General features: G+C 42.8%; 1 protein-coding gene across 3 annotated transcripts in view; it reads left to right on the top strand.

The window, feature by feature from the left end:
- The window catches only part of KIAA1671 (KIAA1671 ortholog), a 199099-nt gene that overhangs the window by 58906 nt on the left and 123524 nt on the right, over positions 1-16669 (top strand). For all 3 annotated transcript variants that reach the window (XM_077295550.1, XM_077295532.1, XM_077295541.1), the window contains exon 4: positions 12132-14927. In XM_077295550.1, the coding sequence (XP_077151665.1) occupies positions 12132-14927 (2796 nt within the window). The remainder of the gene's footprint in view (positions 1-12131; positions 14928-16669) is intronic.

Below are 16669 nucleotides of genomic sequence, written 5' to 3'. Positions count from 1 at the left end.
ATTTCACATACTGTTGTGTAAATGGAATAGACAACAGATGCAAATTATTGGCAACTAGATGGTGGCCCGATTCTAACGCATCGGGTATTCTAGAATATGCATGTCCACGTAGTATATTGCACAGCCCACGTAGTATATTGCACAGCCCACGTAGTATATTGCACAGCCCACGTAGTATATTGCACAGCCCACGTAGTATATTGCACAGCCCACGTAGTATATTGCACAGCCCACGTAGTATATTGCACAGCCCACGTAGTATATTGCACAGCCCACGTAGTATATTGCACAGCCCACGTAGTATATTGCACAGCCCACGTAGTATATTGCACAGCCCACGTAGTATATTGCACAGCCCACGTAGTATATTGCACAGCCCACGTAGTATATTGCACAGCCCACGTAGTATATTGCACAGCCACGTAGGATATTGCACAGCCCACATAGTATATTGCCCAGCCATGTAGTATATAGCACAGCCACAGAGTATTTAGCACATCCCAAGTAGTATATACTCACCTTCTGTCCGCAGCTGTCACCGCCGCATGTGCTGCGCTGTTTCCTGCTGTCGCAGCCGTCATGAATAACCGCGGCCGTCATCACTGACCGCGGCCGCAAATTTAGTCGCCGGCTTTTTGCGGCGGTAGGCCCAACAGCATCCATGGTCCCGGCCGGCTCTGCCTTCCTCACGGCGACTCCGCCACCTTTGCAGCGCTTCTGGCCGGGCCTGTACTGGCTGGCCGCAACCCATGGCCACTAATTTACTCCCGGGCTTTTTGCGGCTGTAGGCCCAACAGCGTCCATGGTCCCAGCTGGCTCCGCCTTCCTCACGGCGACTCCGCCCCCTTTGCAGCGCTTCTGGCCGGGCCTGTACTGGCTGGCCGCGACCCGCGGCCACGAATTTAGTCCCCGGCTTTTTGCCGGGGTAGGCCCACCAGTGCCCATGGTCCCGGCAGGCTTCGCCCTCCTCATGGCGATTCCGCCCCCCTTTACAGCACTTGTGGCCGGGCCTGTATGGAGTGGGCGGGGACTCGCTGTGCATACTTACTGGCCTCCCCTGCCCTTTTGTCTACGCCCACTGGCTGGTCTCGACCAATGAATATCCGGGACAGACAGACGGAAGTACCCCTTAGAAAATTATATAGTAGATTATCAAGACACACTCAATAAAGGAGTGGTTCTGCAGGTGGGGACCACAGCCACATCTCAGTACCAATGCTTTCTGGCTGATGTTTTTGTCACTTTTGAATGTTGGTTGTGCTTTCACACTCGTGGTAGCATGGGACAGACTCTAAAACCCACACAAGTGGCTCAGGTAGTGCAGCTCATCCAGGCTGGCACATCAATGCGAGTTGTGGCAAGAAGGTTTGCTGTGTCTGTCAGCGTAGTGTCCAGAAGCTGGAGGCGCTACCAGGAGACAGGCCAGTTCACCAGGAGACGTGAAGGGGGCTGTAGGAGGGCAACAACCTAGCAGCAGGACCGCTACTTCAGCCTTTGTGCAAGGAGGAACAGGAGGAGCACTGCCAGAGCCCTGCAAAATGACTTCCAGTAGGCCACAAATGTGCATGTATCTGCACAGTTAGAAACCGACTCCATGAGGATGGTCTGAGTGCCTGACGTCCACAGATGGGGTTGTGCTCGCAGCCCAACACCGTGCAGGACGCTTGGCATTTGCCACAGAACACCAGGATTGGCAAATTCGCCACTGGCGCCCTGTGCTCTTCACAGATGAAAGCAGGTTCACACTGAGCACATGTGACAGACGTGACAGAGTCTGGAGACGCCTGGAGAGCGATCTGCTGCCTTCAACATCCTTCAGCATGACCGTTTGGCAGTGGTTCAGTAATGGTGTGGGGTGGCATTTCTTTGGAGGGCTGCACAGCACTCAATGTGCTCGCCAGAGGTAGCCTGACTGCCATTAGGTACCGAGATGAGATCCTCAGACCCCTTGTGAGACCATATGCTGGTGCAGTGGCCCTGGGTTCCTCCTAATGCAGGACAATGCCAGACCTCATGTGGCTGGAGTGTGTCAGCAGTTCCTGCAAGATGAAGGTATTGAAGCTATGGACTGGCCCGCCCTCTCCCCAAACCTGAATCCGATTGAACACATCTGGGACATCATGTCTCACACCATCCACCAACGTCCTGTTGCACCACAGACTGTCCAGGAGTTGGCGGATGCTTTAGTCCAGGTCTGGGAGGAGATCTCTCAGGAGACCATCTGCCGCCTCATCAGGAGCATGGCCAGGCATTGTAGGGAGGTCATACAGGCACGTGGAGGCCACACAGTACTGAGCATCATTACCTTGTTTTGAGGCATTTCCACTGAAGTTGGATCAGCCTGTAACTTCATTTTCCACTTTGATTTTGAGCATCATTCCAACTCCAGACCTCCGTGGAATATTAGTATCCCAATAAAGGCCTAGATAGAAGGCACTTCCATGTGCACACAGTATATCAAAAAGAGAAACCGGAAGCTTAAATGCCAATAAAAACAGTAATATTTTATTAATTACAAACAAATATAAAAACATGTAATGAATACAATAACAGACAGTAGAGATACCGTAACAGAATATACTGTCTGCATACACTGTTGGTGCGCCTATAAACCATCAAGTGATCCCAAGCTAAATGCTTAAAAAAGCTCAATAATATATCTATTCAATGCAAAAAACCAATCATGTATAGAAAAGATGGCAACTAATTGGTAAGGTACAATAAATCCTAAATGGATATAGTATGTCACAGTGGACAAAATATACACTCAGCGCTAAAGGTACATAACGAAGAGAGTAATACTGTGCCTAGAGTGTATTGCAAGCCATAAAGAATGCCTCAGCTATAAATAAACCAATCACTGCAATGTGCAGTAGCTGAAAACTGCATATGGTGCTAAAGTGCAAAGCTTAAAGAGAGGCATCAGTATATTTAGCTATAGAACAATCAATGCGATGTGCAATAGCTGAAAAGTGCATACAGTGCTAAAGTGCAGAGCTTAGGAGAAGGCATCAGTATATTTACCAGAGATGCAGATCAGTAGAAGGACCCCGACGCGCGTTTCGCGTGATGCTTCGTCCTGAGGGATAGCTATCACACATAGATAATCTTGCCTATTTAATACATTTGATTTGCTATTATTTAGCAATTGATTAGTTATGCAGATTCTTGTCATGTCACTGCATTGTTACTGTTTTGCTCCTTGTGATGGAAAAAATCTTTTTCTTCCTGTACACCACAAAATACAACCTGTTCTCACAATCCCTAATAGATCAGTGTGTTATTTAGTTGATTGCCAAACAAAGGTCACTGGTTCGAATCGAGGGGCAGCCATGAAGAAGATTTCCCAAGAAAAGAGAAACCACATCATCCAGCTCATTGATAATGGTTTCTCAGTCAAGAAAATTGTCAAACATCACTATGTGAGTGCCATAACAGTTGGAAGAATACAAAATGAAGTCTGTCCATCCATTCAATAGCCAAGAGGTGGATGTCCTGGCAAAATATCGGTGTCAACTCGGCTCATCACCGGGTCTGTCTTTTATGGCGTGACAAAATCAGTAGTGGAGGTGGCTCATATGCTTTGTAATAGTGAGATCACAGACATACATGCAAGCACTGTGTGACACATGTTACACAAGTCTGGATCGGTGGCCTGAAAAAAGGTGAAGAGCCTCAACTTCAATATCGTTATAAGAAGCTTTAGCTCGAGTTTTATAAAAAAAAAGTAGAAGAATGGAGAATGGTGATTTTGGGCAATTAAAAAAGTCAATAAGGCCGGTTTCACACTTGCGTTTGTAGCAGCTGCGGAGGGCTGCGGACTTCCTCCGTGAAGCCCCGCCCTCCGCCGCTAGCTCCGCCTACTTCTGCATGCGGCCGGCATGCGGCCTGTGTACCTATATTTAACATTAGGTACGCAGGTCGTGCCGCTGTATGCGGATGCTTCCGCATGCGTCGTTTTGACGATGCGGAGACCAGCGTAGGACGCAGCTTGTAGCATTTTTTTTTTTTCCCGCATCGGCAAAACGACGCATGCGGAAGCATCCGCATACTGCCGCACGACCTGCATACCTAATGTTAAAGATAGGTACACTGGCCGCATGCAGAAATAGGCGGAGCTAGCGGCGGAGGGCAGGGCTTCATGGAGGAAGTCCGCAGCTGCTACAAACGCAAGTGTGAAAGTAGCCTTAGCTAGGCTCTGACGGGTGCAAATGGGTCTGGAAGAAATAAGGGAAAAAGGGGCTAACGGATTGAGAAATTAAAGGAACTGTCAAGATCCGGTAGAGTGGTCTTGATGTTCTGTTTTTTTCACAGCCAAATGCATTTGATACCTGACCAGGATCAATGGTGGTCTCAATGCTGAGCTATATGTGAGTATCCTACAAGATGAGTTGCTTCATATAATCGAGTACTATGTATATGAAAAGGACGACATCGTGTTCCAGCAGGACAACAACCCGAAGCATATGTCCAGTTTGGCGAAGAAATGGTTCAGCTACCGTTAAGTAGAGGAGGTGCTGGATTGGGCCCCCAATCGAGAGCATGCCCAGAAGGATTCAGGCAGTGTTGAAAGCCTAAGATGGATTTATAGAATACAAATAAAATATGAACATTTTTTATTAAGATTCTTAGGAGTAAAACCGTAACAAGGCAGTGCAGAGGTTCATCTAGGTTTTCTGTTACCCCGGGCAAGAATTCAGTTTGGTGCATACAATAAAAGCTATTTGTGTTATGCAGAGTGGATTGGGAACATATATAGAGCAGTGTGCTGTCACAGAGGACGTACAGGTGTAAAACCTGATGACTGGTTCCCTTTAACACGCTACAATTAAAGAGTTATTCCCATCTTCATAAATGGAAAGTGTTGAATAGTGCTTGAAAACGTATTATCTCCTGAAAATGCGAATACTTTCCTTTTGTTATACTTGTTGCTAAGGATACCGACCATTGCTGCTATATAGCAGAACATGCACAGTGCTTGTTAGTACCTTTTTGTTGAGCTTGTTGGCACTATTGTAGCTAGCAGAATGTTGTCCTGTGCAACAATCTATAAACACAGGAAAATTGGTTTCTGATGAAAGGCTGAAAATTTTAATAAGCACTAAATTGCACACATGCTTGTTCTTGCAAGCTGAATCTGACAGTATCCATTTATGAAGATGGGAATAACCATGTAAGTTAGTACATTTAATATAATACTTTTAAACAAGTTATGTGATTTACCCATTCAGTATCTGCCCTAGGGCCCCAATCATTCTGTTCTGTTCACAATAGCATCATAGCTGCTTTTAACATTGGGGTCATGATGACTAAGGTAATGGCTACATAATGTAACAGATCCTGACTGATTTTTTTTTTTTAATGCATAAAAATAGGTTATTTTCATTAGATAGAATAAATCTCAAATATATATTGATATCATCTCTTTTCTACTTTGAATGTAATTCAATATTGAGTAATTTTTTGCATTGTACTCCCCATTTCCCCTGGTTGCACACAGAGAATTCCCCATGTTTCCTATTAAAGTTTTATGATGCGGACTTTGCATTGACCTGACAGTACTTTGTGAATTATTTGTGCAGATCTCTTTAGATTGTTCTTAAAATATTGATAAAAAAAAAGCTTAAAAGGAACCTGTCACTATATATATATGTTGTCCAGTCTGCAAGGATCATGTTGGATGTGAGGGGCTAAGCAAATTGCTGCAACATTTTGTTACAAAACACATAGTATAACTTATGTTAACCATTTAATTGCCTCACAAAACGCGGTTACTGTTCTCTGCTTCTGCTCTGGGTCATGATATCTGCAGATTGGATTCCTGCATGATCAGACAGTGACATTTTGCACTTGTAGACTGGTGTGGAATTCTTGTCCAAGGAAATCTGTCAGAAGGTTTTTGCTTTCTCCTCTGAGAGCTGCATGATGTAGGGAGGAGAGCCTGATTCCAGGGATGTGTCACTTACTGGGCTGTGTTTTGCTGTTATACAATCTGTGTTTTATCATCAGGAAGTTGTCACTGGAGGACAAGGTGCATTGTTCCTCAAAGTCCAACCACTCCCCAGCACTTATTAGCAGATTTCTGTCCCTATACAGTGTACACAGAAAGCTACCAAACGGTAGTGTGGGCGGGGTTATACAGAGCTCAGCATTCCGAGCTCTGCTAGATCTGCAGCAGACAAAACACTGATTCTGTCATAGGTTTTACTGGGTGCAGCAGCTAAGTGAAACATCTCTGGAATCGGGGTCCCTGTCCCTACATCATACTGCTGTCAAATTACATAACAAATGCATGCTGACAGATTCCATTTCAATACTTATATAAAGTAGTAAACTGATGTAGGGCATTATCAGTTCTGTTTTTGTATAATGACAGAGGACCAGAGAGATCACATTTTTATGAATGTCTAAAATACATTTAATGCAGTGCTTAGTTTACTAATTATAGATTAGTCCATAACAGCTTTCAGCTGTAATAGGTTCCCTAATGAATATTGTATCTGATCATGTAGACATCCGCATCAAATCCATCTTCTTATCTGTATGGAATTAATTTACATTGAAAATGTATGACACTGATTTATGGCTCTAGGAATTGCATGTCATTTAGCCTTGTGTTGCACCTTAGTACAGACAGTTAATCTCCTTTATGACTTAAATATTTATCGTACGTATTAAACATTGTAATGTTTGTGTTCCTGTTGTAAACTATTGTTCCTCTGAAATATGTAGCCAGATGTTATCATATTTAAAGGGCCACTGTCACCCCCCTCCAGCCGTTATAAACTAAAAGAGCCACCTCTTGCAGCAGTAATGCTGCATTCTAACAAGGTGGCTCTTTTAGTTTTAGGTGCAAGCATACCCCAAATAAAACGTTTTTATACTTAGCCACAATTCCTGTCTCTAGCCAGGTATGCAATCACATGGCAGTGACGTCATCGCAGGTCCTACAGCTATTTGCTGTGCAGCAGATCCATCCTGGTGTTCTGTGGATGTCTTTTGTTCTCTGGTATCAGCCATTACATCAGACGGCCAGAGCTTACTGCGTCTGCGCAGGACACCAGTACACAGCGCAGGCGCCGGATTTGAAACGATAACAGCGCTGAGGGGGCGGCACCGAAAGCGCAGGAAAATGTGAGTGACGGCAGAGGAGCTGGCCAAGCTGGGGAGTAAGGACCCGCCTACCTGGCTAGAGACAGGAATTGTGGCTAAGTATAAAAACGTTTTATTTGGGGTATACTTGAACCTAAAACTAAAAGAGCCACCTTGTTAGAATGCAGCATTACTGCTGCACAAGGTGGCTCTTTTAGTTTATAACGGCTGGAGGGTGTGACAGTGGCCCTTTAAGGAATGGTCAGATAATATATGTAAGGCCGGTTTCACATTAGCGTTTGGAGGGCTGCGGACTTCCTCCGTAAAGCCCCGCCCTCGGCAGAACCTCCGCCTCTGGCTCCGCCTACTTCTGCATGCAGCCTGCGTACCTATCGTTAACATTAGTAATAAATCACTTGGCACTCAAATGGTTTCTTTCAGATGAAAAAAAGTGAACATCCCATTTATTTGTGCATCCAGTTCAAAGATTATTTAAACGTTTTCGGTCAAATCACAAGACCTTCATCAGAAATATCCTTAACAAAACTGGAAGCATAGGACAATGAGGTATATGAGCCTAGGCAACCCGGGATGGAAAGCGCACCTGGAGCGTCTCAGATCCTTGAAGAGAGAGGGAGGGCGTGTATCCGCCGCTGCATATGGCACTTATAGACGTCCGGTCCGTCACGCTGTGTGGAGTGATCCCGGGGGCTGCTAACATTAGGTACGCAGGTCGTTCCGCTGTATGTGGATGCTTCCGCATGCGTCATTTTGACGATGCGGCGACCAGCGTAGGACGCAGCTTGTAGCAATTTCTTTTTTTGCCGCATCGTCAAAACGACACATGTGGAAGCATCCGCATACAGCGGCACGACCTGCGTACCTAATGTTAAAGTAGGAACGCAGGCCGCATGCCGGCTGCATGCAAAAGTAGGCGGAGCTAGCGGCTGAGGTGCGGCAGAGGGCGGGGCTTCATGGAGGAAGTCCGCAGCCCTCCGCAGCTCCTCAAAACGCTAGTGTGAAAGTAGCCTAACCTGGACTCCGAGACAGCACATAGGCACTAATCATAGCGGCACAAGAGCAAGCACTAAGTACCAGATCCATAGAAGCAGGAATCTACCACACAAGACAAGACCCAAGGTGCAACTTTGCAAAGAAACCTCAGAAACGGTCCAACACATAGTGGCAGGATGCAAGATGCAAGCAGGAACAGCGTATGACGAACACCACAACCAGGTAGCGGGAATTGTATACAGAAACATCTGCACAGTGTATGGGCTAAGTCCCCTTAAGTCCAGGTGGGAGACCCCAGAAAAAGTGGTGGAGAATGAAAGGGCTAGAATCCTGTGGGACTCCAAGATCCAGATGGATAAGCAGGTGTTGGCTAACCAACCAGACATTGTGATAGTAGACAAGGATCAAAAGACCACAATGATAATAGATGTGGCAGTGCCAAGTGTCAGCTACATCAGAAAGGAGTATGAGAAGCTGGAGAAATACCAGGGCTAGAGCTGGAGAAGATGTGGAAGGGTAATGCTGCAGTGATTCCAGTGGTGATAGGAGCACTTGGAGCAGTGACCTCTAAGTTGGGAAAATGGCTGCAACAGATCCCAGGAGTAACAAAAGAAGATAATAAATAAAAAAATTATATCAGGAGGGCGGTAATGTCACGATGGGGGCAGGCATGCGGCGCTGTTGTTGCCTAATGGCATCCTGTGATAATCTAGTGACTTTTGCATTAGGGGACTCATGTGCTTGACGCCTACGCTTATATGCATTGCTGTTGCTCTTCAAGAGTCTCATTCACCCTTTTTTGTCTTCGACGTTGTGCCTTTGCTGCTTTCCTTTAGTTGTCATTGGCATACTTTTTAGGAGGAGCCATGTTGGCGTTGATATTTGCTTTTTAAAGGGGTTTTCCCACGAACAAAAGTTCATTTTAAAAATTGTCTGTGTCTGACCATGTACCGAACATACCACAGCTCCTGGGCAGGGGAGGAAGCAAAAGACAATACTGACATTACAGCAGGAGATTGCAGAGGATACATTTTGTGAGGTAAAATATTTTTTAAAAACAGTCAGTGAAATATTTTACCTCACAAAAATGAATCCACTGTGATCCCCTGCTGTAATGACAGTATTATCTTTTGCTTCCTCCCCTGCCCAGGAGATGTGGTATGCTCCGTACACGGTCAGACAGTCAGTTTTTAAAATGAACTTTCGTTCTTGGGAAAACCCCTTTAATGTGACCGGCTTCCTCTGCCTGTAGACACGTCGCGCATCTGCCGCCGGGATCAGCCGAATGATTCACTGCATAATTCGCACAGGCGCAGTAAATCAGACCGCCGCCATCTTTGTGAAGACAGATAGCAGAGGTCACATTAAAACTGCGCATGCACTCCTCCTGTACAAAGATGGCGGCAGTCAGTCAATCATTCGGCTGATCCTGGCGGCGGCGTGTTCGCGACGGTGTTCCGCTGGTGGTGCCGCGCAAGAGGCTGTGTGTGTGTGAGCGTGTGAGTGGTGCGTACGGCGTATAGAGTGTGTGTGTGGTGCGACTGTGTTCCGTTGGTGGTACCGCGCAATAGGTTGGTACCAGCAGCAGTTTCATTATTGAGACCCCAATCACTTGGGTATCTCAATATGGCGGTTAGTGAACTTCCTCCGCTTGGAATTTCGGGATTTCAGATTGCTCCTATGCAGCTGAATTACAGACTTGCTATGAGCGCCGACCACAGGGTGGCGCTCACAGCAAGCCGACATCAACAACCATAGAGGTCTCAAGGAGACCTCAGGTTGTCATGCCGACGCATCGCTGACCCCCGATCACATGACGGGGGTCGGCGATGCGCGCATTTCCGGCCTGATGGCTGGAAGCGGTAGTTAAATGCCACTGTCAGCGTTTGACAGCGGTATTTAACTAGTTAATAGCTGCAGGTGGATCGCGATTCCTCCTGCCGCTATTGCGCGCACATGTCAGCTGTACAAAACAGCTGACATGTCATGACCTTGATATGGGTTCAGCGCTGGAGCTCACATCAAAGGGGGAAGACACGATATGCGCAGTTCTAGTACGGCGCATGTCGTGAAGGGGTTAATGTTAGCTTAATTGGAAAAAGCTGTGCTTTTCTTTCAAAAATAAGGAAATTTCTAAGTGACCCTAAACTTGGTCTTCCTTTCTTGGGGCGGTCCTCATGTGAGCCAGTTTCTTTGTAGCACTTGATGGTTTTTGCAACTGCACTTGGGGACACTCTCAAAGTTTTCCCAATTTTTCGGACTGACTAACCTTCATTTCTTAAAGTAATGATGGCCACTTGTTTTTCTTTACTTAGCTGCTTTTTTCTTGCCATAATACAAATTCTAACAGTCTATTCAGTAGGACTATCAGCTGTGTATCCACCAGACTTCTGCACAACACAACTGATGGTCCCAAACCCATTTATAGGGCAAGAAATCCCACTTATTAAACCTGACAGGGCACACCTGTGAAGTGAAAACCATTCCCGGTGACTACCTCTTGAAGCTCATCAAGAGAATGCCAAGAGTGTGCAAAGCAGTTATCAGAGCAAAAGGTGGCTACTGTGAAGAACCTAGAATATAAGACATAATTTCAGTTGTTTCACGCTTTTTTTGTTAAGTATATAATTCCACATGTGTTAAACCAGTTTTGATGCCTTCAGTGTGAATTTACAATTTTCATAGTATATATATAATATATATACGCACATAACACATGTGCGTATACACAAGGGGACCACTGTTTCTATATAAAATTGTCCATGGTGCCATGCCATGACAGCCATTGCTCAAACAATAGTTTAGCTGACTTTCAGACTCCACTATATTCCTGCCAATCTAGCTCTGTTAAGCTGGACTTGCCAGCAGGTGTTTGCTATACTACCTGTCTGCTTTGACCTGTGAAGATGCCTCAGTTCAGGTGGCAATTTGTCTACTTCTTTTGACATCATGTTAACCCTTGGGAGCTTTCAATCAGCATGACATCGGCAGTGGCACCCTGTCAACACAGCAGAGTGGAGTCGGCTGTGTGCACACGATGCAGATTTTCTGCAGATCCGCATTGGATTTTTCCGCACAGAAACGCTGCTTATCCCCACTGTGATGTACAGTACAATGTAAATCAATTGGATAAAAAAAATCTGTGCAGATGGTGCGGAAAAATCAGTGCGGAATTGCTGCGGATTTCAAAGAAGTGCATGTCACTTGTTTTGTGCGGATCTGCAGCGTTTCTGCACCCCTCCATGATAAAAATCCGCAGTGGCAAAAACCACAGAAAATCCGCACAAAATCGGCATCAATTTCGCATAAAAAAACCCGCACAAAATCCACATAAAAACCATTGCAATTCCGCAGCTGCGGATTCTGCCAGGAGATGCGGATTTTGTGCAGAAAATTCTGCACCACTTTTCCTACGTGTGCACATAGCTGAAAAGAAGACACTGCTTCATTGACCTGACCACGGCAGTAGCTGTCCGTGGCTGCTCTGAACCAGGGAAGATCATCACAGGGCAGAACAGGCATGTAGTTAACAACTACCTGCCTAAAAGTTTTTAGCCCAATAAGAAAAAAAAGCCTAATTCCTGGGTAACCCCATCAAATTAGTCCAATCACCGTTTCACTTAAACTGTGACATATCTGATGTCATCATAAGTCTAAGATTTTTGGTGAATCCTCGTCAAAAGAAACCTCATATGTAGTCAACTTATTAAAGAATAAATGTCTCGCAACACATTTTCTTCATATAAATAATAATGATTATTCTAATTTAGATGATGCTAAATGTACTCATAGTGGGTGTGTTAGTCCACCGTAAGGTCAATTGAAATTCTAAGATGTGGTTTTAATTCTGAAAGTCCATGTAAAAACCGTATACTTCTTATAAAGCATAAAAAATAAAAATAGGCTCATTCTATGCTATAGATTGTTATTTTTCTAAATAGTTTAATGAATAGGAATAGACCGTTTCATGGCATTATATGAAAATAATATTAAGGTTATAAATATATATATATTTTTTCCCTCAGGAAAAAAAGGAACTGGAAAATAGTTCAATATTGGAAGAAAAAACATTCAGACCAAGAAGGTCATTCAGAAGAAATGATGAACCTATAAGAATAGAAGGCAGTGCAGATGTTCCAAAAGACAGAAGACAATACAATTACAGAGAAAGATTATATAATGCAAAAACTGAAGCATTTGAAGAAAACAATATGACTTCAACCCAAGTGGACAAAAGTGTGAAAACTGTGAAGGCAACCTTATTTGAGCACAATGTAGAAAGACATAATGCTCCTGAAATATATCACTCAGGAAATCTTATATCCACTCAGCCTTCCAAAAGTGCTGTCATATCTGAATGTCTACTGGCCAAACCTGAATCGTCAAGCTGGTCAGACTGGTTAGCTGGTGATAATGTTCAATCTGTATCACAAAGTCAAAAGGACCTTAAAATGAAAGACCATAATTTGGGTGAAAAGTATCTTGACACCACTTCCTCTACTGATGTTGGAAATTTATCAAGAATGACGCTTCAAAACTTTAAACTTGATGAGAACAAGAGAGTAGAGCCAAAGTATGAAGTTGTCCAAGCCGTCACTGAAAGAGTTTTAAGTGAATCTATTAAAATGGCACCAGAATACAAAGCCGTGACTCTTCGATCTCGACCATCTTTTCACAACAAAGATCGGGATCTAGGCAACGATATGGATGAACGTGAAGGGAGTAGTCTGCAAAGAAGTAAGAGTGAATATTGGAAGAGAAATGCTCTTAATAGTCCTCCGGAAAATTCCCAAGGCAGACTTTATTCTAGAGGCACTGATTTTTCTTTTGAAACAAGAAATTCCTCTACAACAGAGAAAAGTGAGATGCTAAATACACCATCTGAAGGTTTTTACAAAATAGACAGTGTTTTTACCAGAAAAAACAAAACAAAAACTATTGACACAGACTTTGAGGGTGTTCAAGAGAAATCTTTTGAATCCTACAACCAGAAAGAAAAGCAAGAAAATACATTCGGAAATAATTGTCCAGAATATTCGCACTTTGGAACTGGTTCAAAAAGTAAGGGAGAAGTAAAAACCTCATTCAGCAGTTTCAGTCAGCAAAGTGACCAGTCAATAGGTTCTCGCAACTCCATAAGAAGAGATTCAGAAAAAGACATTATATCTGTGAAGGAAGATCCATCCATTTTAAGTGTAAGTGTAAGAGATGATGTAAATACCCAAATTAAAGGCTATAAAAAACAGCCATCATTTAAAGAATTTCATCCTCAAGGATCATTAACTAGGAACATCAGTAAAGAGTCAAATGACTTTACGAATATCATGTTAAATACGGAAATTGAGCAAATAAAGAGAGAATTAATCACTCATAGGTCTAAGAAAGAACCTGATGGCTTTTTAAAGAAAGACTTAAAGGAAGAATCTAAAGGAGATATTACGTTGCTTAAAAGTAATGACTATTTTCAAGATAAGGAAAAAATCGGTGATAGAACATCTGAACTATATAAATTTGAGCATGATAACATGATACCTGCTACTAAAGACCCTTCTCCAATGGATAAAAAAGCAACATATTTTGCAGTAACAGGTGTCGATGGCAAAAGGCAGGGAAAAGATTCTGAGAATCAGATCAGCAGTAATACTACTTTAACATCTGACGAATCTTACTTTACGCGCAGTGGGAGAATGGGTATTACAAACTCAAACTTGGATTCTTTCACTCAAGAAGCAAAAAATGCAGAGAAAGATATAGGTACTTCACATTTATCAAAGGGATTTAAAACAAACAAAAATGTGCTAGTTCTTCAAGAAAATTTGATAGACAAGCCAGAGAAGGCACCAGAAAGACACCGTGTTATTGATATCGATGCTTTGCTCAAGAGACAAAAGCAAAAGTCAAGTATAGATGATACAAGTCCATCATATCTTGATGACCAAACAAGATCTTTGCAGAAATCACATTTGATAGCGTCCGAGAACACGCAAGAGTCAAATGCCAAAGGATCTCCCGTTAAACTTGATGACACATATAAGTCTAAAGTTTTGGACATTGATTCTTTTATGGCCGACTATAATGCCAGTCAAAGAAAGGATAAAGAAAACAAGGCCAGAGATGATGATCATGATATTAATAAATGGGAGAGGTCAAGATCTTTTAGGGATAATGTCTCAAAAGGTTGGAGAGATCCCTCAGTTAGACATTTTGCTAATGATGAATGCAATAAGTATGAGGCTGTTGCATCAAGGTTTACTTCACCTCAGGAAACTACCTCAACAAAGGATGGTCGTAAGCAAGGCCTATCAAAATATTCTACACTTTTAGATAATTTTAATAGTTTTTCAGAAGGAAGACCTGAGAAAGATGGAAATATAAAAAGAGAAAGTGGTGGCATTCTGCCATGTCCAAATGACAGTCAGACCACAATGACTTTAGAGTCCCCTGGAAGAATCTTTAACTATACAGCACAGTCAACACAATTCTTTGAAACAACGGTTACAGACTCGTGGACAACTTCACATATGCAAGGCAAACAAATGCTAATAAAAGTGAGTGATGATGATAAAAATGAAAATAGGGTAGTAGCGTATGAATCCAAAAGCTTTACACGTAGGGGATCTATTCCAGAAGAAAAAACGCAACCACTTTCTGAAGGTAAAAAAGCAGCAAAAGCCAGTGATTTAATTAACATTATGCTGGAGAATAAAGAAAAGAGAATGGAACGGCATCGCTCTAGGCAAAGTGTTCCAGTGGATCATCCGCAAGAGCCCAAAATGCACCGATTCGTGACTTCCCAAGAATGGTCGCATAGTGAAACCAAGGTATGAAACAAAATTGTTGTCATAGTCTGTTAGGTTCAAATGTGTACGTCCTACATTTGTGGAAATGAAGTTCTGAAACTAAACTTTAATTTTTTTCTTTGCTTTATCTGGAAAATGCCCTAGTTTGTTTGTGCAAGTCTGTGACTGTTTTGTTAGGAGTACTAGGTTTTGGTCGTTAGTTTATTCCTAAAATGTATCCAAAGTGTATTTATAAAGTGTTCTTCAAAAGTAGTCATATAATTGATTACTGTATCAACCTTCTGGTAATGGGAATGCCAGTTGAGTATTTGGATGAGGTTCAGAAGAGATAAGTTATCAATACATTTTAGCATTGTGTAATTAGAGGTCTTTAAGCAGATCTGTCAAAAGTGGCCAAGTTTTGCTCCGCTGAGTATTATGATGTTTTATGGTTTTTTTTTAATCCAAATCCAATTTAATTTTTAGTCTTAATTTTTATGACTTTTACAAATAGGGTGTTCATCACAGGAGTTTCTGTGGGCATTAGTTGAGGCTGTTCTGCAAAACTCACTCTGAGGAGATCCTTCTTGGTAAAGGCCAGTGATTTTGCACAAAATAAAAAAAAAACCTCATATCTCTGGAATTTTATGGTGGATTTACAAAATAAACAAAAAAACAGACTAATCGGACGAGCAACGGGAATAAAATAAGTGTAAAATATGGCTTATTTTGACTTAATAACAAGTCTTCTTTGTCAGGCCACGTGCACACATTGAGTATTTTGTGCATTTTTTACTTCAGTATTTGTAAGCCAAAACCAGAAGTGGGACAATCGGAGGAATAGTATAATTGAAATACGTCACCACTTCTTCATTTTTCATACATTCCTGGTTTTGTCTTACAAATACTGATGTAAAATACTGACCAAATGCTCAACGTGTGCACGAGGCCTTAATTTTGCTAAACACCTCAAGGTCACTGGCCAAACTGGCCTGTAGCTTTTTAATCTGGTATGCTTGACTTTCCTTGGGACTGGGAATCATACCATACAATGGGATAGAAAAGCAGAGGTGAAAGCCACAGACCTTAAAGGTTTGTTCCAGTATATTTCTACTAATCAATCAATCAATCAATATCCGATCGATGGAGAGCCAGCACCATCACACTCTTTCGATCAGATGTTCCTAATGGTAGTGGTGATTGAATGTTATCAGTTGCAAAGCTGAACATCACAGCTCCTGAGGATTAGTCCTCAATATAAGGGCTCGTTCACACCATCGTATACATTGGATGAGTACAATCGAAATTTTTTTATCTGATAGCGCTCTGACCAATGTTATTCAATAGGGCAGTGCTGATGGCAGATTCTGTCAGTGAAAAAATTGTCAAATACTGCAGTTTCACTCTCAAATCCGATGCCACTCACCCATTCAAGTCATGGGAACGTTGAAAACATCAGATGACGTCTGAGTTTAGTTCGATTTCCACAGACTCACACAATGGAAAAGATGGAGAAATGTTGTTCTCCATCTTCTCCTCACGGTGTGCTCTAATTTTCGCATCTGAAAGAAGTGGATCACACTCTGCTGACACTTGGATTGATCGGACTGTCATTTTCATAATCTGCCCAATTCTTTGGGATGAGAGATTTCCCAAGATTTTGTGACCCTGCCCTAAAAGTAATGGAACAACTCTTTGAAGACTTTTTGGGGTTGGGACACTATTTTGCTGCTGGAAATATGAAATCTAGCTCATAAATTCATATAGTGTGAAGATGCATGTTC

This window comes from Ranitomeya variabilis, chromosome 1 (assembly GCF_051348905.1).
Source record: "Ranitomeya variabilis isolate aRanVar5 chromosome 1, aRanVar5.hap1, whole genome shotgun sequence".
Classification (NCBI taxonomy): domain Eukaryota; kingdom Metazoa; phylum Chordata; class Amphibia; order Anura; family Dendrobatidae; genus Ranitomeya; species Ranitomeya variabilis.
This window is presented reverse-complemented; position numbering and strand designations above follow the sequence as displayed.